The sequence below is a fragment of the Nematostella vectensis genome, chromosome 7 (genome assembly GCF_932526225.1).
Source record: "Nematostella vectensis chromosome 7, jaNemVect1.1, whole genome shotgun sequence".
NCBI classification, from domain to species: Eukaryota; Metazoa; Cnidaria; class Anthozoa; order Actiniaria; family Edwardsiidae; genus Nematostella; species Nematostella vectensis.
Window position 1 is genome coordinate 16,373,720 of NC_064040.1, and position 17,374 is coordinate 16,391,093.

Here is a 17,374-nt window from a genome sequence, read left to right on the forward strand (position 1 = left end):
GTTGCAAGGAGGATTCCTAGGTGCTTGAATCACTTGTGCATATAAAATTAAGGTTTGTGGGCCACACAGACACAAAAACTCACCAAAGATGACACATGCAGAATTATTTTCAATAGTGTTCACAATCTCGTGATGATAGGAAGTGATTGGCAGGTCAGTAGGGTACTCATGCTCAAATGAGTAATTCTCAAATATATGGTCATCGTCCTCCCCCCTGAAAGCCGCAGGGGTAGGGGCATCTGGGTCAGGCGGAGTCAGATCGTCCAGCCCATTCAGGTCCAAGTCACTGAGCTCTTCTCCATTGAAGAATGCATTGTCATTTTGAGAATGAGGAGTCCAGCTACCTTCACTGCCTGGGCTTATAGGGCTGCGAATCAAGACTCATTTTAGTTGTATAAATGAGCAATTTTTCACTTTCTGTGAACTTTTATAGTACCACCTGTTACTACTGTATGACCACCAAAACAGAAGAACCATGTAAGGAGAGCTTCTGCAGCATATGAGAATGTTGAGTGACACCAAATGCCTGCTGACAGGACAGGGTTTTTTTTATCTTCAACATCTTTAAACAGTTATTGCAACTGTGCAATGGGTCTGGCTCCCCTGCAAAACATTCCTCAGACTTGCTGTAACTTTGTAAAAATAAAAAACCATGGTTCATGTCGATGAAACATCCCTGTTCACAAGCCAGAAGAACTTCTGCCCATAAGTTCTTACACAGATCACAATATGAAGTACTGCTTTTGGAGATGTTTAGGGGCTTATGTTCATATGGAAGAGTAAAGGCGAAGTATAAGAGAAGTATAAACGGCCATTTCAGCTTCTTTGGTTGGTCAGCTTGTTTAGGTGTGAAATTTGAAACGCGATGGAAAGAAAACTTTTGGTTGATATGTGATTAAAAACAGTAAACTGGATAAATTGATTGTTTTACTTGTTAAATTATGTTTTATTCTCATTAAAACAATATTCTTCAAGATTTAGTGAGTTTTTTTCGAAAAATTATGCTTACCCATTTTTTTGCTTATTACCCGCCATGTTTAATTTTAAAAAAGATGCCATTTTTTGTGGGCGGAGCTAAGCCTTTTATACCGGAACCTCGTGTTTAAGTTGTGATTGAAGAATATCTCCATTACATTTGCATAGTAAGAAAGACAAGGCTAGAGGAAGGAAGCATACACGAGAGAAGTACTGATATGCAAATATAAAAATGCTGACATCAACTAAGCAGAAAGGGAGTATTCAAACGGTGAGTTATACTCTTGTGAAAAGAAATTATTTTCCCATTTAGCAGAACACAAACACACGAAATAGATTTCACTCCGTTCGACGATCCTCAAAAATAAAATGGCCCACACCCTCTAAAAAACTCTAAAAAGGTTGGATGAAACATGCATGCATTATCTATATATGGGAATATTGCATTAATTCCCTGACCTTGATAAGCTTGATTTCTTTGGTAGCTTAAAATCAGGCCTGTAGTTCGTATTCGGAGCTCGAGGAGGTCCTTTTACCGCCACCACAACTTTCGGTTTCGCCGCGGTTTTTCCTAAGCTGAAAAAGCTATTTACCATATCCGTCGTAATATCTGCCATTTTGGATTCTTAACAGCACAACGATAGGTGTAAACTCATAATACTATAAACGAAATGCTAAAAAAAAGCCCAAAACAAAATCTGTTACCTCGAAGTAAATAAACCTCACATGTAGAGGTCACAACATGCGATCTGAGCATGCTTGAGCTTAGCCAATAGCAGAGCGGCTTACATCTAATTCAGCCAATCGGGGAAGAAAATACATTTGAGTGAGCCCGCGATCGCAGAAGAACAGAGTTTGACCAAGAGATGGTCTGAGTACGTGAAAATGTCTTGACATAAACAAGAGCGATGGATGAGCAGTCTTGTCCTCGATGCAAGACCACGAAATACAGGAACCCCAAGCTCAAGTTGATGGTTAATGTTTGCGGCCACAAACTGTAAGTGTCGTGATTCGATGTCAAAACATTGATAAGAACAGTTTTTGCATCTTCTTTGTTTTAGTTTTAGTATAATGTTTCACACTTTCTTACCTCAAAACTGCCATTAAAACTTGAAAGTTAATTATTTAATTTCTAAGGTATGATAAGATTCAAAGAGATTCTATATTTCTAACTTTCTAGTACATATATACTGACTTTTCTTTACTGTTCTTTACTTTACTGCTCCAAAAAAAATAAAGGGGGGGGGGGGGGGAGGCATAATTTACATTTTGTTTGAAGTGGAAGGTCGAAAGAAAATACGTTTGTCTGAGCCATCTATTTCTTTCTTTTACAGATGTGACAATTGTGTTGATGTCCTATTCACACGACCATCCGCTGCCTGTCCAGAATGCAACACTCCCCTGCGTCGCAGTGACTTCAGATTACAACAATTTGAAGACCTCCTCGTAGAAAAAGAAGTTGATATCAGAAAAACTGTCTTAAAATAGTATGTATGTGCTTTGGGCTCTTGATAATGCACTGTTTCTGCAGTACAAAAAAAAGAGTGTTGATGAGATTCCCCTTATTTTTCCGAAGTTACAACAAGCACGAGGAAGATTTTGCAGGGGAGCCAGACCCATTACGCAGTTACAATGACTACCTTGAAGATGTCGAAGATATAGGCAAGTATAAGAATGTCCCTCATCCTCTTTATTGTTATAGTTAATAGTTGAAAATACAAGGGTCTTATAGGAAGAAACCTCAAACCTTTATTGGTAATCACTTCCTTAGTATGGAACTTAACAAATGGCATTGATGTGGAAGAAACAAAGAAAGCAATGGAGAAGTACAAGAAGGAGAATGCCACCCAGATAAGGAAAAGCAACATCAAACTGGTATGTGTGGTACTGGTGCATGTGTCACAGATAAGGAAAAGTAACATCAAACTGGTATGTGTGGTACTGGTGCATGTGTCACAGATAAGGAAAAGTAACATCAAGCTGGTGTGTGTGTGTACTGATGCATGTGTCAGATAAGGAAAAGTAACATCAAGCTGGTGTGTGTGTGTGTACTGATGCATGTGTCAGATAAGGAAAAGTAACATCAAGCTGGTGTGTGTGTGTGTACTGATGCATGTGTCACAGATAAGGAAAAGTAACATCAAGCTGGTGTGTGTGTGTGTACTGATGCATGTGTCAGATAAGGAAAAGCAACATCAAGCTGGTGTGTGTGTGTACTGATGCATGTGTCACAGATAAGGAAAAGCAACATCAAGCTGGTGTGTGTGTGTGTACTGGTGCATGTGTCACAGATAAGGAAAAGTAACATCAAGCTGGTGTGTGTGTGTACTGATGCATGTGTCACAGATAAGGAAAAGTAACATCAAGCTGGTGTGTGTGTGTGTACTGGTGCATGTGTCACAGATAAGGAAAAGTAACATCAAGCTGGTGTGTGTGTGTACTGATGCATGTGTCACGGGACTACTTACTGCTTGTCAGTTGTATTACAAAACTAAGACCTGCATGCAGAGGTGGATCTGTTTTCTCCTCAGAGGAAAAGGGATATTCCTGAAGGGGTGATCAGAAAGGGTACCAAGGCCCACATTGAACAGCTACTAACAGTTGAAAAGAATTGCTTTGCCTTAAAATGCTGTGTTTTAGAGTACATCTGAGGACTCTTTTTCGCTTTGACCCTGAAAAACTGATGTATCTTTTTTAGGGAAGAGAGGAAGCAATCATCATGTCACAGATAGAAGAGGAGCAAAGAGAACATGAGATGAGGAAGAAACAAGAAGCCATGATGACAAAAGAAGAAACAAAGAAAAAGAGGCAAGAAAAAGAGGCATTCTTAGACAACCTGGTGAGTTTGATGAAATTGGTGTTGGCAGCTACAAAAGATAAATGTGTTTAGAATACTGATACCTCATCATATCATACCTATCGTAACTACTCAAATACTTAAAACATAGGAAAAGAAGCCCCATAATTAAAACATGTGTCCATGCCCCCATCAATTTTAAAGTGGTTTAGAAGAATCTCTCAAGACCCCTCATGTAAAGAGCAATTTGACACAATGCCATGCTGTATACCACGACATTGCACGCTACGGTGCCATAATGCTACACTACCTAGCCACGCCCCCCAGTACCTAGATGTCCACCAGTATTTTGAGACTGGTTAGGGCTTGTGCTGTTCTCAGATATGTTTGCATATGGGATGTGGAACATCCCAAGCAATTAAATCAATTAAAAAGCAATGACTGGATGAAGTATCCCACCCTCACAAGCCAAGTATTGGATTGACGTGGCATGGCCAACACTGCTGTACATTGCATGAAGTTTTATTGTTAGATTGCAGGTAATAAACCATTAGATGAGATTGTTGCCGAGCATGCCTGTAAGAACCCCAAGAAGCAGTCCCTTTTGTTCTCTGCATCCAACCAGTTCACAGCAAATGTGCAGGTTTGTAGTATTGTCAATATTGCACAGGCCCATAGGCTGGGAATGCACCCCCGCCCCCTTCCAATGCCTCCTATCTTTTTTTTAATGTGTATATATGAAAAAAGGACTTCTTGACAAAGTGTCAAGAAGTCCTAGACTAGTGTACTTACTGTACATGCCTTACTGGATTTTAAATGACCCTTAAACCCCCAACCAAGTACCCACTACAGTACTGTTGCAGACACATACATACTTTATTGTTTCCCATAGAGCTTTCTGGGTATCAAAGATTTATATCTAGGATATAATATCAATATCTAGCTCTTCCTCTTACTGTTTGAGAGTCTTTATTTTATTGAATTTGGTTATCAAATGGTCTTGAGGGTCTTCCAACCTTTCCTGTTGCTTGCCACTAGAGTTGACGGAGAAAGGTAAATGAGATCATAACCAAAAAAAATCCCTACCACTCATAAAATAACAACCTCAACTACAAACTCTAAATATTTTTTTTCTAGACACGTGAGGAGTTTATACCTCTACCATTGATGACCACACCCCTATATACTTACACCCCTCTCAAAGAGAACAATGAGGGGCCTGACACCCCACCCGTGGAGATCCTGGCTTCTAGAGGGTAAGTCTTTGTGTAGTATTTTTTATATCCAGTAGTACACGTCGATAGTAGTGGCAGGTCGAGATGTTTTGATATCATAAAAACTGTTGACATTTGTTTGAAAACTAATATGAATCTCAATGTCAATATGTAATTGAATGTTTACCGATCCAATTCTTCTCCTTACAGTTATCTGAAGCATGTAAGAGCTATAACAGATGCAGAGAAAGCCACTGGGTACTCAGCAGAGCTAGCATGTGGGCGGGCCCTACAAGACGCCTTCTCATCATTATATCTCAACTTATGACACACTTCCAGCTAGTAGTTAGAAAGATTCTTAGGTCATTCTGACATGCCATATGATCAGCAACCAAGCAACCTTTAGCGGTATGGGCTTTATTGGCTTTCATCAAATTCTTGCCCATTTATATTTCCTTGTTGGGTGAGTTAGATCCAGGACTTGGGAGGGGGGATACTCTGTTCTAAACACGACCGGAGAAGCTGACAGAGCGCAAAGTTTTGTACCCACAAAATATCAAGAATAGAAACTTTAATATTTCCTTAATACCCAGCTCTGACTTATATAAAAATAGATTGGATCCCTGATCATTGTCGTGAATACCCTCTGACTTATATAAAAATAGGTTGGATCCCTGATCATTGTCATGAATACCCTCTGACTTATATAAAAATAGGTTGGATCCCTGATCATTGTCGTGAATACCCTCTGACTTATATAAAAATAGGTTGGATCCCTGATCATTGTCGTGAATACCCTCTGACTTATACAAAAATAGGTTGAATCCCTGATCATTGCCGTGAATACCCTCTGGGACGCGGGTAATAGGCACTCATGTGTATGTCCATGTCGTTGTGCATTTTGGCTTAACTGAAAAGGTTATGTCTTTTAGGCCACAAACTTATTACTGGTAGGACTTCAGCCTTGTCTGGGCGTTAAAAGGATAGTGTCATGGTAACATGGACCTATCTGTGGTTATGGTGTTGTGTATCAAGCAAACATTTTCATTCAATCAAAATATTAAACAAAACAATTCCAAATGTTGATAATGAACTCAGTTTACAGTATTTCTTTGATTAGAATAAGAGAGAGTGTTAAAATAATGATCAAGCACTTTGAAGATTGATTCTTTTTTTGGGAAAATATTCTTTTGGAATAGATTAAGGCTTATCTTGAATAGGTACATCAGCCCCCCCCCCCCCCCCCCCCACAAAAAGTTATATTTGTGACAATGCAGCTCAGCAAACGCACACCAATTGATATTGGTATTACATTAGTACTAATGCCACATGTGACCACAGCTTTGACTTACACTTGGTAACTCCCCGAGTCTTAAATGATCTAATTAATTATCTTATGTCTTGGTGTGTGTGTGTGTGTGGGGGGGGTGGGGGGGGGGGAAAAAGAGGGGGGCATTTATTGGAGAGGGGTGTTTATTACTTGTAAGCTTTGGGGGTGGGGTGGGGTGAATTCATTAAATAGGAGCCGTTCTTAAATAAGGGGCATATATTAGCTCATTTATGGTAATCTAACCAAAACCACAAAAATCATGAAATATAGCTTTATTCACATTTGCCCTAAAAAATCCGAAAATTTACAACTGTAGGAGTTAATGCATAACTGGATTTCCCATAGCTGGTTGACAGAATGTACTACCAGTCCATTGCTGCTGGTCTCTTCTATTGAGGATTTGGCAATCTGCCATTCATATCCATAAACACAATAACATTGTCTACAAAACTGTGTTGACAGAAAATGAAAAACAAAACAAAAAGGAAACAAACACTACAGTAAACTACAAACAACTGTAAGTACAAGTCCCACCATCGGCACAGGTTTGTGTTTGGTTCCCTACTTCAATGTGTCTGAATGTGTTGAATGCAATAGCTTCTTGGAACTGATACTTGGGGACATAATGGAATGGCAAAGACAATCAAGAGATAAGCAACATAGCACAGTTGACACAAAAGATGCTGCTGTACAACACAAAGACAACACAATGGGATTAAGCAGCTTTGTTAAGATGGGATTATTGAACTTTTAAATGTTTTAAATATGACTGTGGCATCTTGACATCTTTTATAATCAGGCCCTTGTTTGGAAGCAATAATTTATAATTGCTGGTCTTAAAACCATGTCAAGTTTAAGACCTCTGCCTCAATGTTTAGTACGCTTCAAGACGAGTGCTTTTCAGACGATGCAGGAAAAAGGGTATTGAGACTGTATCATTGAAAAGCTAAAAAATTAACCTCAATCAGGAGTAGAAAATGCTCTCAGAAAAGTTTAACATGAAACAGTGGAACCAGTACGGCACAGGATAGCAGATTTAACAAAGGCATGCATGCAGTTTGTTATCCATTTTAGTATGTACCTAGTGTAAGCAACAACGCAAGCGATGAGAAAAATACAACATGATGATGTAAACATACAAGAGAGAAAGAGGTTAACAGACCACATATCTAAAACAGACTAACACAGTACAATAACTATTCCATTCCCTCTGCATCCATGGGGTCATCCTCTGTGACAATTACCTGTCGAGTGTCGCTGCTTGCTGCCACATGATCATTTTCCCTCACTTCCTCCTGTTCATTAACACTAGTGTCCATCTCCCCTCCCCCCTTGGGATCCTCCCCACCCTCCCCTCCTATGGTACCACCTTCCCCTTGGGTTGCCTTGATGCGTTCTGCTTCCTTTTCTAGCTCTTCTTCAATTTCTGCTCGCCGCTTCGCCATGGCTCCTACAGATGGACAGTGGAACATTTTGAGATATAGTATTCCCGAGAATCAACTACAGTACACCAGTAACATGCTAAGCATTAAAGCAAGGTGCGTTCTATAACACACACATTGTTTTTAAAGCTTAAACAAAACAAAAAGTTCTTAAACAAAACTGATAGAGGAAAATATGACACTCCAATTATCCTTTATATACAGTAATTGAACCTCATATTGTACTCACGTTTGACTGCTCTAGATGATTCCTCTAGCAGTTTTTGTGTCTTATCTGTGTGTTTTGATGGTAGATAGAATATTGGAGGAGTAGCCTTTGTTTTGATAGAATTACACAGATGAAGACTATTTTGATCCCATTCCTCTTGCTGGAAAAAAAACATAAATAAAATGCATTGTCAACAAAATAACATAACTAAAAGTGAGCTTTTTAACTCTCTTCTCTAATCTCCTTAGCCATGTAGTATTGATATCATGGCAGAAAGTTCAACTCTCTTTTCTTATTTCCTTGGCGATGTAGCCTTACCATAGCTGTAAGTTCAACTTTCCACTCCAATCTCTTAAGCTCTGCTTGTTTGGCTCTTCTAGCATTGTACAAGTCTCTGCGTTGAGTTGCCATTTCCTCTTTTTCTTTCGCTTCCTTTTCCTCCAGCTTTTTGTTTATTTCTTCCCTGCGTTTCTCCTGTAAAACACAAATTCAAAAATTATTTCTTATTTCACACAAAGTTTAACATAAATAAATAAATTTGCTCATGCTTGTTTTGTCATATATCTAGTTCAATTTATATATGGCTATAGAAGTATTCATTCACTTATAATTCATGAGTGGATAAAATAAGGAGCTTTCTCTTCATACAATAGCTTTGCAATGGAAATAACTCACTTTATCAGAGTGAGAGACGCTGTCTTGCTTGAATTTTTGCAGTGTTCCTAGAAGCATGCCAAACATTCTTCGGTTTCTGAGGCATAATTTAAACAAAAGTGTTAGTATAGTAATAATTAAAGGAACACAATAGATAGTAAACCTGTCACCTTGATTTTGTTTTGGCATCATCGGCAATGACAGGTTCTCGCTTGAGGCGAACTGGCGCTGCTGTAGCTACCACAGATGACTGGATAGACGGCTGAGGATAAAATATTCACAAAATGACACAAGTGAAACTCGGATAATGATAGAGGAAAATATGTAGACATGTATCTCTTTGATCAAATTTCACTTTTGGTGTCTGGTTCTCAACATAGACACTTGAAAATTGTTGGTTGAATTGATTTGAACTAAAAACATCACTGAATTTTGGATCTATTAATGCTTGAACAAAATAGATCATAACAGAATAAAATAATGTCAAACACAAATACGAATTTCTCAGGGTTTTAAGTGTATATAATTTGCTAGTGTTTCCATGGTAACCTTGATTTTTTTAGTGTTTCAGTACCTTTTTTGAATCATCCTCTTCTTCTTCACCGTCACTATCCAGTGAATGGCGGGCTGAAACTTGTGATGTCTGGCTCACAATCACACGGCTCGACAGTCTTGAGATTAGAACAGTAAATGTCATGCAAAGCATAGTACATAAATAAATATTAGCAGCTAAACAAAGTAGCAATAGCACAGCCAACTTTCCTGAATCATTCTACTTTATAGTTTATACTTTTATAGTTTAGAACCAGATAAACTTAAGCAATACTGTTCCCTTGTCTACAGTAAACACGACTATGTGTGGTTTTGTGATACATCAAGTTTCGCACTGTAAAACACCTTTTCTAAACAGCCTTGATATTATCCACGTAAACATATACCTTCCTCTTGGCCCAGATTGATCATCTCCGCTGACTCTCCTCTTGCCGCCTGGCCCATGTAGTCCGCTCCGGTCGCCAAAGTCCCTCTTGAGTGACACTCGCCGCCCTGGTGGTCTAGCCACAATAACTTTGTGTCATTGTTAGATAAAGATACTACACAACTACCTCTGTACAAATGACCAATTTGTTTGTGGGGTAAATGCTTTTTAAAAAGACAGGAAAATTATATCTGAAGCACTAAATTGGGTGATCAGCACTTGAAACTTTTGCTTTTTCATTAGTGCATGGTAGTCTGCTTTAATTACCTCCATGCAATGATGATATAGTAGCAATGATACGTATGCCCGATACGTCTACCGAATGCCGACTTTATATCACACGTGGAGTCAAAGTCTGGTTTAGCTAAATGGTACTTAAATATCTCTGTTTATTCTAACACAAAGACAATATCACTCTTTATGAGTAGGTATGATACATTTCCGTATATCAGACTTAAATTATCCTATCTTGACAGTGTGTCACAGCATGGGAAGATGGAACTGTTTCTTACACGACACAAGCTGTGTTCGAAGTCACGACTTCTTCAAAATGAAAGCGTACGGCAGGGAAATCGGCATAAAATCACAGCTAGTATTACCTGAATTCCGAAGGATCCCTTCCAGTAAGTTTTTTGATGGTTTCGTCGACATTTTTCAGCCCTTCTCTCGCAATTTCCACCTCTCTCCTTAGCTCAGCTACAGTCGCCATTTTGCCTCAAGCCCTCACTTGTCACGTGGTCACCCGCTCAACGAGCCTGCGATCAGCTTGTCAGTTGTCGTTAAATAGGAACGCCTGGTTGAATAATGTCTTATTTCTTTTTGAAAATGTTTGTATTGTAAATGTTTGGATGGTAAATGAAGAACAATGATTAGGGTATGTCAGTTTTATTGATGGTTGATCACCTGTAAGCATGTTATTTGAAAGAACATTTTTTTATCACCATGCAAACTCAGGTTTAAGAGATGGTTTGAGCCATTGCGTTATTTGATTACTTAATTATTTTAATATGTTTTTCTTCCTCTTTCCATGCTTTTCGCACTGCTATTTTATCCCCTTAGTGACATTCCGTCTTTGTTTAGTACCTCCAGCCATGTGTGTTGCTGTCTGCGAAGACCAAACACATCTCCCCACTCCTGACAAAGAGGTCTTTTTACATGTGGCTCAATTTCGTCTTCAACAGGTCTGTGAAATATCTATATGGTAAAAAGTCATTATTGGAAGTTATTTTTTTAGCTGTCACAGTAACGGTTCTTGCATTCTGATTGGCTAATTATAGAGCGGTCCGGAGATTCCTATATCTGCTGAGAATCGATATTTTGTGCGCACTACTTACTCAAAGTATGTTTTGGCTGGCGCTGGAAAAAATTACTGGGTTAAGGTCGATCCATATCGTGAAATACCGTAACCTTGGCCTTGAAAATACCGACAGTATTTTCAATACTATCAGTATTTTCTATACCTCAGTCACGGTATTTCACGATTCGGACCTCCCGCCCGGCGAATAACCCCTTTGTATTGATTTTTGGGTGTACTATTTGCCCTTACCAATCCTTACACTACATATTTATTTATATCTGCTTTTTAGAGTTGATTACAGTCGCATTGAAGAGTTTGGCCCAGATAGGTAAGCTCATTTCGATCCTATTATCCTGTAAAGCTAAGTTCAAACGTCGTATTACCATGAGCCGTATTCAATGCAAATGCATGCAAATGAATCAAGTTAATTGTTTCATCTTCATTTGCATGCATTTGCATTGAATATGGCTCATGCAACTTTCGAACTCAGCAGAAGTTATTATTATTATTATTATTATTATTATTATTATTATTATTATTATTATTATTATTATTATTATTATTATTATTATTATTATTATTATTATTATTATTATTATTATTATTATTATTATTATTATTATTATTATTATTATTATTATTATTATTATTATTATTATTATTATTATTATTATTATACACATATTTGATCACAGCTGGTAGGTTATGTATCGAGGTCAAGTCGTATCCTACAACCTCAGACCTCGAGCACCTGTCTTAGTAGCCGCGCTGATCCGAGGAGAGCTCCTTTCTGGAGTAACTTGATCCTTGTCTTTAAGACAATCGAACTTAAATGCTTTATCAAGTTTTTACTGACTGTTCCGAGAGCGCCAACAACGATTGGGACAACACATGTCTTTATGTCCCATAATCGGGCAATTTCTCATCATCATCATCATCATCATCATCATCATCATCATCATTAATATTATTATTATTATTATTATTATTATTATTATTATTATTATTATTATTATTATTATTATTATTATTATTATTATTATTATTATTATTATTATTTGTTTCTTAAGCTGCGGTCGGGCCTTGGGCACAGTGGCTAAGAGTTATTGTGAGATTACACCACACCACCTTTGATAATTAAAACAATTTCTTTCTTAAGCTGCGGTCGGGCCTTGGGCACAGTGGCTAAGAGTTTTTGTGAGATTACACTACACCACCTTTGATAATTAAAACAATCATTGTTGTGACATAGAAATATATAAGACATTTTACTTTACAATAAAATAAACATGTTTAAAATAAGGAGAAAATACGTTGAGTTAGCAGGTTCATGTTATTAGAGGATCAAATTACAGTAACAGGAAGTTTGAGTTGCAAAAAATCATATGTCATCAGTTGTCAACTGTAATAACCTTAAAAATAAAATAATTATTACAAAAGAATCCACTTGTCAATCATTGGCTGTAGGGTTGCAGCAGAGTGGATTCTACGATGTGGAGGAGGAGTCAAGTTTCATTCTCATGACAGCTGGATGAGAAACTACAATGCACTTGCTCCAGGGCCTGGGCACAAATACAAGCTTCAGGGGATTGATGCCCAGGATACCTGTGTTACCACGGGGGGTCTGCTTCATCTAGGTAGGTGCACTGACCAAAACGAAGTATCTGTGGGCTTCCTCCCCCACACAAGAATTTGGACTAATGAATTGACAGATAGTAAAGTAGCCCTGAAAGTAATGTGATGATGTGTTAAGAAGATGAAATCTCCTCAGGGGGAATGGAGTAAATTAACATCATCCCAGTGCAAAAATATATTACACTACAACACTATATTTTATACTGAAATGGGACCAAGATACAGAGGTCATCCGGTAAGCCCCAAGGTGGCCTCTCACTAATGCTCCCTAGATCAAACGCTCTCTGATGACTATGGGTGCTTAAGAAATGCTCCATGGACAGATACATGGCAGACATGCAATTATTCCTTGGCTTGTTTAGGTCTTTTAAATAGCAACTAAAAGTTTGTTAAATCATTTTCAACCTTTTTTTACGAGATGAAGAAGAGGTGTTTTAAGTTGCAGAGAAAACTATTTCAATCTTTTTTTGCAGAAGGTCTTCATCACCTAGAGTATTTGAGTCTTCACAACTGTAAATACATAACCGACCTGAATCACTTGCAGCATGTGAAGAACTCTCTCAGAGAGCTAGATATTGGCAACTGTCATGGAATCTCAGACATCCAACCACTTGAACAAATGACGTAGGTCCCTGTCTCTTTTACTGTCTTCTGCTTTGCCTTATCTGCTTATGCCTCTGGCATCCTTTGAGCCACCATTTTTCAAGTCTTATGAAATTGTCATTAATTTGTTGAAGCTCTGTCATGCTGAAATGTGATCTTAACATTTCCTCCAGAAAGCTGCAGAAGCTAAACTTGTCAGGCGCAAGTCGCATCAAGGACAAAGACAAGTCTATAAGTGATCTCCAGAAAAAACTACCAGAATGTGAAGTCAAGATGTAGCGTGATGATCATTTGGTGATTTAAAAAACGGATGATTGGAGTAACTATGTGCTTGTAGCCTTAGGGGGAGGATACAAATGACAGGCTGCCTATTTGAAGTATTTTTTCGAAAGGGTGATGATTATTGCCAAAATCAGGATAACAAAAATAACCTAGAGACAAATAGCGGTCACAGACAGATAGATAGCATATATTTCACGAAATGTGGTATAGACCCATTTGACTCGGTTCTTATCCAAAATCAGCATAACAAAAATAACCTAGAGACAAATAGCGGTCACAGACAGATAGATAGCATATATTTCATGAAATGTGGTATAGACCCATTTGACTCGGTTCTCATTTTTTTTTTCGGCTTACCAGCCTGAACAGGGGCGGATACTGGAGTTCAAGAAAGAGGGTGCCTAAACAAGGGTTTCGAGAGAGGGGGAGGGAATTCATTGTTCTTTCAGATTCCTTGTATTTCTTGTTCTTTTTAAGCAAAGTATCCGATTAGGGGGGCCTGGGTCTGCTCGGCCAACCCTAGATCCGCCCCTGCTGAAGCCTTCCTATTAAACCAGGAACTCTGTATAATTGATAAGGACGATAATTAGGATACCAGCCTGTCTGCGTGGCTGAGTTTTTCTATCAAAGCTTTTGCTCTACTTTGGTCATAGATGATGGACACCTTAGAGAGGCTAAACACACTAATGTTAAAACAATTGCTGTACTTGGATATATTTCTTACCCTCGTACAATCACGGTATTTACGTCATATTGGGAAAGAGCCTTTAGGACACTAGTCTGCGTGGACGAGGCGTGCCGACACTAAGAGCAGCTATCAAAATAACACCTAAAAACTAAGGCAACATGCTGGAATACAACCCTCACATTGCACGACATCAGACTAAGACTTTATTTGAATTGATTGACATCATAAGATATATAAACAAAAATGTTACAGGCTGAATGATTTTCGGCCGAAAAAACACTTTCTACCAAATGTTAGTTTATTCTGGAAGTAGAGTTTGGAAGAAATGGCGTCTGCTGATATAACATAGAGATTTGGTGAGAGTTTTTGTTGGGTCACTAGTGCATTTCAGAGGCAAAGGCGCCAGACTCTTGAACGCCAGGCGGTAATTGTTCAGTCTAGTTAGTTAGCGATGAATGCAAAAGAGGCTCCGGTTTTGCGCCCCTTTAGCACTGAGTCTCCATCAAGAGTGGTAGTCACGTGATGAATTGGTCACGAGGTCTCTCGAATTTCATTTCCAAGAACGTCTTGAGAAATCAGAAAAGTCAAACAGACACATTTGGTAAGACCTATCAAAGGAAGAAAATAACATGAATACAATAAGATCCAAATACGTGCTTTTAAAAGTATTATATTTTTCTTTGTTAGAATTCCTAAACAGATACATTTCTTCGACTTTAAGAAGCCTAAGAAATCAATTGATGTTAAAGATGGTCACCAAAACAATGTAGTGCTGGCAAATGTTGTGCTGCGTTTTGTTTTAGCGTCCAGCGGCTGAGTTTATTACAGAACTTTGAGCCAAATGTATTTCACGGGTAAATAAGAACTACTTATGTAAAAAAATGTGGAAATAAATTGGGCGTTATATCGTTATACCGCTTTGGAAACACGCTGCCTTGTCATTTTGGAATTGACATACCTTAAGAATCTTCTCAAACATAGCGTAGTGCTAACCAGTAAAATGTACACTAGAAGGGCTTCCCCAAGTGACTTGATCAGGGCAAACTTGACGGTCGTCACCACGTGCCGGCCTACGCTATACACATACATGTTGTTCTCAGATAAGTGATCAACCAGCCAGGAAGAAAGCCTCTCACCGGTTACTGCTTGAAGGCACAAGCTGCCGACCTAAGGTATCATCCTTGTCAGTACTACTTATGGAATAATTGGGTTAAAAGTTGAGACATCATCAATAATATCAGTACTCCTTATGGAATAATTGGGGTTAGGGTTAAAAGTTAAGGCATCATCATCATTTATATCAGTACCCGGTATGAAGTAACTTGGGTTACGGTTAGGTCATAGCCCTAACCCCAATAATTTAACACCGGTACTGATAGTAGTAATAATAAGGCCTAGAATCTAAGGCATCATTATTACTATTATTTGTACGAAACAATCATGTCTACCTGAAATAGAGTGTCCTCGTAGCGTGCGACTTTCGCGTCGATGGACTCTATCATCATCTCCACCCACTTGGTGATGGGAGGGGCCTCCATGGAGATATGACGCCACTCTGTCCCGCGGGAAGGCAGCTCGATCCCGCGGTCGGGTAATATCGCTTCTACAAAAAGTCTCTCGTACCTTGGGTAGAAGGGTGTCTTTCGAGATGGAATGGCGAATCTGCGGGATAGAGTATAAGGTTTTATCCCTTGGGACTGGATGTCTGGAGAATAACCGCGTGGCCTTGTCTCAATGGGCGGAATGACAAATCTGCGGGTTGGACCACGTGACCTTGTCTCAATGGACGGGATGGCAAATCTGCGGGTTGGATCACGTGACCTGGTCTCAATCGACGGGATGGCAAATCTGCGGGTTGGATCACGTGACCTGGTCTCAATCGACGGAATGACAAATCTGCGTGTTGGACCACGTGACCTTGTCTCAATGGATGGAATGGCAAATCTGCGGGTTGGACCACGTGACCTTGTCTCAATGGATGGAATGGCAAATCTGCGGGTTGGACCACGTGACTTTGTTTCAATGGACGGAATGGCAAATCTTCGGGTTGGACCACGTGACCTTGTCTCAAAGGACGGAATTGCAAATCTGCGGGCTGGACCACGTGACCTTTTCTCAAAGGACGGAATGGCAAATCTGCGGGCTGGACCACGTGACCTTGTCTCAATTGATGGAATGGCAAATCTGCGGGCTGGACCACGTGACCTTGTCTCAATGGACGGAATGGCAAATCTGCGGGTTGGACCACGTGACCTTGTCTCACTGGACGGAATGGCACATTCCTGGGGTGGGCAACTTGACTTTGTCCCTCGGGATGTGATATCAAATCCGCGGGATGGGCAATTCGACTCTGGATTTGGCCGCTGGGACTTTTCGTTGATGAGACCGTATGACTTTCTAAGAACGTCCGCTGGTGTTCGTTAAAAAAAAGCGAGGAGCAAGTTAAAGACTATGCGTACAAAAAACGGCGAACAAAGAACATCTTAGGGCTTTAAAAACCCTGGATTAGCCCCTGCCCCATGGAATATAGGGAAGCCGGAAATTTGATTAGAAGGAAAAGTTCAAGCGCGGCGCTTTTCATGTGCCATTGCAATTTCAACGAACTTGGAAATAATATGCTTTTCGTGACTCGATAAAATAATATGCAAGGGCGAAAAGGATAGATATGATTGATAAATGTTTGAGTAAATCTACCGTCTCACCTGTGATGACACGCACTTCGGCCTCCACCGACATGTATTCGTCGCCTTCCTCGCTCGAATACAAACAGCACAGTTTACCGTTCAATTTCTCGCTCATCTGCACCACAAACAGAGCGCCAAACTTCTTCACCTCCTTCCTGTTGGAAATCTCAACAAAGCGCTCACTCGTCTGTCCTACCGGGTGCTGTTTTATGTGCTCTGTGCTTGTTACTAAGTGCTTTCCTTCGCTTGTCACTTGTGCATTGCCTCCGTTCACGTGATCATTTCGTGCAACGATTTCTTCGGTTGCTTTAACGTGGTTGTTACTTCCATTCACGGGCTCTCCGCGTCTATCCCCATGATCTTCACGTGCAGTCTTGTCGTCTCCGCGTTCTGCCTTTATTCCGTGAGCTGTCCCGTGTAGCAGCCCGAGGTTCTTCGCTTGAGTCGCCAGACACGGGATAAGCACCCTTGCACCAGGTGTTACATATTGAACAGTGCTCGCGACTGTTTCCTGCGCTTTGGCCGTGTAAACACGTGTCTCGCCCCACCCACATAGTGCCGCCATCGCGAGGCCCAAGGTCAAGGCGAT

The 17,374-nt window shown here is 39.7% G+C and overlaps 5 protein-coding genes and 1 non-coding gene across 8 annotated transcripts in view; 3 read left to right on the forward strand and 3 right to left on the reverse strand.

The window, feature by feature from the left end:
- LOC5516025 (ATP-dependent RNA helicase TDRD9) overlaps window positions 1-1,716 on the reverse strand; it is a 27,072-nt gene extending 25,356 nt beyond the window's left edge. The window contains exons 1-2 of the mRNA XM_048730424.1: window positions 1,435-1,716; window positions 84-367 (exon numbers count right to left, since the gene is read on the reverse strand). Coding sequence (XP_048586381.1) covers window positions 84-367; window positions 1,435-1,592 — 442 coding nt within the window. The 5' untranslated portion in view covers window positions 1,593-1,716. The remainder of the gene's footprint in view (window positions 1-83; window positions 368-1,434) is intronic.
- On the forward strand, window positions 1,702-6,079 carry LOC5516024 (CDK-activating kinase assembly factor MAT1). The gene is made up of 8 exons (XM_001636124.3): window positions 1,702-1,972; window positions 2,310-2,462; window positions 2,552-2,637; window positions 2,747-2,850; window positions 3,674-3,814; window positions 4,305-4,415; window positions 4,910-5,028; window positions 5,197-6,079. The coding sequence occupies exons 1-8, from the start codon at window positions 1,884-1,886 to the stop codon at window positions 5,312-5,314; spliced, it is 921 nt and encodes a 306-aa protein (XP_001636174.1). The 5' UTR covers window positions 1,702-1,883; the 3' UTR covers window positions 5,315-6,079.
- Window positions 6,080-6,573: 494 nt separating this feature from the next.
- On the reverse strand, window positions 6,574-10,352 carry LOC5516023 (pinin). Its single transcript, XM_001636071.3, has 8 exons — window positions 10,196-10,352; window positions 9,559-9,672; window positions 9,195-9,291; window positions 8,791-8,882; window positions 8,642-8,717; window positions 8,285-8,440; window positions 7,988-8,126; window positions 6,574-7,766 (listed from the first exon to the last, which is right to left on the reverse strand). The coding sequence occupies exons 1-8, from the start codon at window positions 10,303-10,305 to the stop codon at window positions 7,513-7,515; spliced, it is 1,038 nt and encodes a 345-aa protein (XP_001636121.1). The 5' UTR covers window positions 10,306-10,352; the 3' UTR covers window positions 6,574-7,512.
- Window positions 7,709-15,027, forward strand: LOC116620175 (ATP synthase subunit s, mitochondrial). 3 transcript variants are annotated; one of them, XM_032385837.2, is made up of 6 exons: window positions 7,709-7,854; window positions 10,677-10,777; window positions 11,183-11,221; window positions 12,361-12,530; window positions 13,002-13,152; window positions 13,305-15,027. In XM_032385837.2, the coding sequence occupies exons 2-6, from the start codon at window positions 10,752-10,754 to the stop codon at window positions 13,408-13,410; spliced, it is 492 nt and encodes a 163-aa protein (XP_032241728.2). In that variant the 5' UTR covers window positions 7,709-7,854; window positions 10,677-10,751; the 3' UTR covers window positions 13,411-15,027. The 3 variants fall into 3 exon arrangements, with proteins under 3 accessions (XP_032241728.2, XP_032241727.2, XP_032241729.2); XM_032385836.2 differs by lacking the exon at window positions 7,709-7,854 and adding an exon at window positions 10,359-10,470; XM_032385838.2 differs by lacking the exon at window positions 7,709-7,854 and adding an exon at window positions 10,359-10,470 and having other exon boundaries at window positions 13,309-15,027.
- On the forward strand, window positions 12,738-12,868 carry LOC116620194. The gene has a single exon (XR_004297065.2). It is a non-coding gene; the product is annotated as a small Cajal body-specific RNA 8 (non-coding RNA).
- LOC125568353 lies at window positions 14,282-17,368 on the reverse strand. Its single transcript, XM_048730430.1, has 4 exons — window positions 16,804-17,368; window positions 15,550-16,511; window positions 15,060-15,268; window positions 14,282-14,709 (listed from the first exon to the last, which is right to left on the reverse strand). Exons 1-4 carry the CDS (start codon window positions 17,348-17,350, stop codon window positions 14,652-14,654), a joined length of 1,776 nt encoding a protein of 591 aa, XP_048586387.1. The 5' UTR covers window positions 17,351-17,368; the 3' UTR covers window positions 14,282-14,651.
- Window positions 17,369-17,374: the final 6 nt, after the last annotated feature.

What these genes read in the sequence shown, in the direction of transcription:
- LOC125568353 (XM_048730430.1), bottom strand. Translation starts at nt 17,350, where the DNA reads ATGGCGGCACTATGTGGGTGGGGCGAGACACGTGTTTACACGGCCAAA. An exon ending in ACGAGGACACTCTATTTCAG is followed by an intron (nt 15,269 to 15,549) that starts GTAGACATGATT and finishes ATGATACCTTAG; the next exon opens with GTCGGCAGCTTGTGCCTTCA. An exon ending in TGTTTGAGAAGATTCTTAAG is followed by an intron (nt 14,710 to 15,059) that starts GTATGTCAATTC and finishes TTCCTTTGATAG; the next exon opens with GTCTTACCAAATGTGTCTGT.
- LOC5516024 (XM_001636124.3), top strand. Translation starts at nt 1,884, where the DNA reads ATGGATGAGCAGTCTTGTCCTCGATGCAAGACCACGAAATACAGGAAC. An exon ending in AGGCATTCTTAGACAACCTG is followed by an intron (nt 3,815 to 4,304) that starts GTGAGTTTGATG and finishes TTTTATTGTTAG; the next exon opens with ATTGCAGGTAATAAACCATT. An exon ending in GAGATCCTGGCTTCTAGAGG is followed by an intron (nt 5,029 to 5,196) that starts GTAAGTCTTTGT and finishes TTCTCCTTACAG; the next exon opens with TTATCTGAAGCATGTAAGAG.
- LOC5516023 (XM_001636071.3), bottom strand. Translation starts at nt 10,305, where the DNA reads ATGGCGACTGTAGCTGAGCTAAGGAGAGAGGTGGAAATTGCGAGAGAA. An exon ending in CAATCTGGGCCAAGAGGAAG is followed by an intron (nt 9,292 to 9,558) that starts GTATATGTTTAC and finishes TCTAATCTCAAG; the next exon opens with ACTGTCGAGCCGTGTGATTG. An exon ending in AAGAGGATGATTCAAAAAAG is followed by an intron (nt 8,883 to 9,194) that starts GTACTGAAACAC and finishes TTTTATCCTCAG; the next exon opens with CCGTCTATCCAGTCATCTGT.
- LOC116620175 (XM_032385836.2), top strand. An exon ending in CTCAATTTCGTCTTCAACAG is followed by an intron (nt 10,778 to 11,182) that starts GTCTGTGAAATA and finishes TCTGCTTTTTAG; the next exon opens with AGTTGATTACAGTCGCATTG. An exon ending in GGGGGGTCTGCTTCATCTAG is followed by an intron (nt 12,531 to 13,001) that starts GTAGGTGCACTG and finishes CTTTTTTTGCAG; the next exon opens with AAGGTCTTCATCACCTAGAG.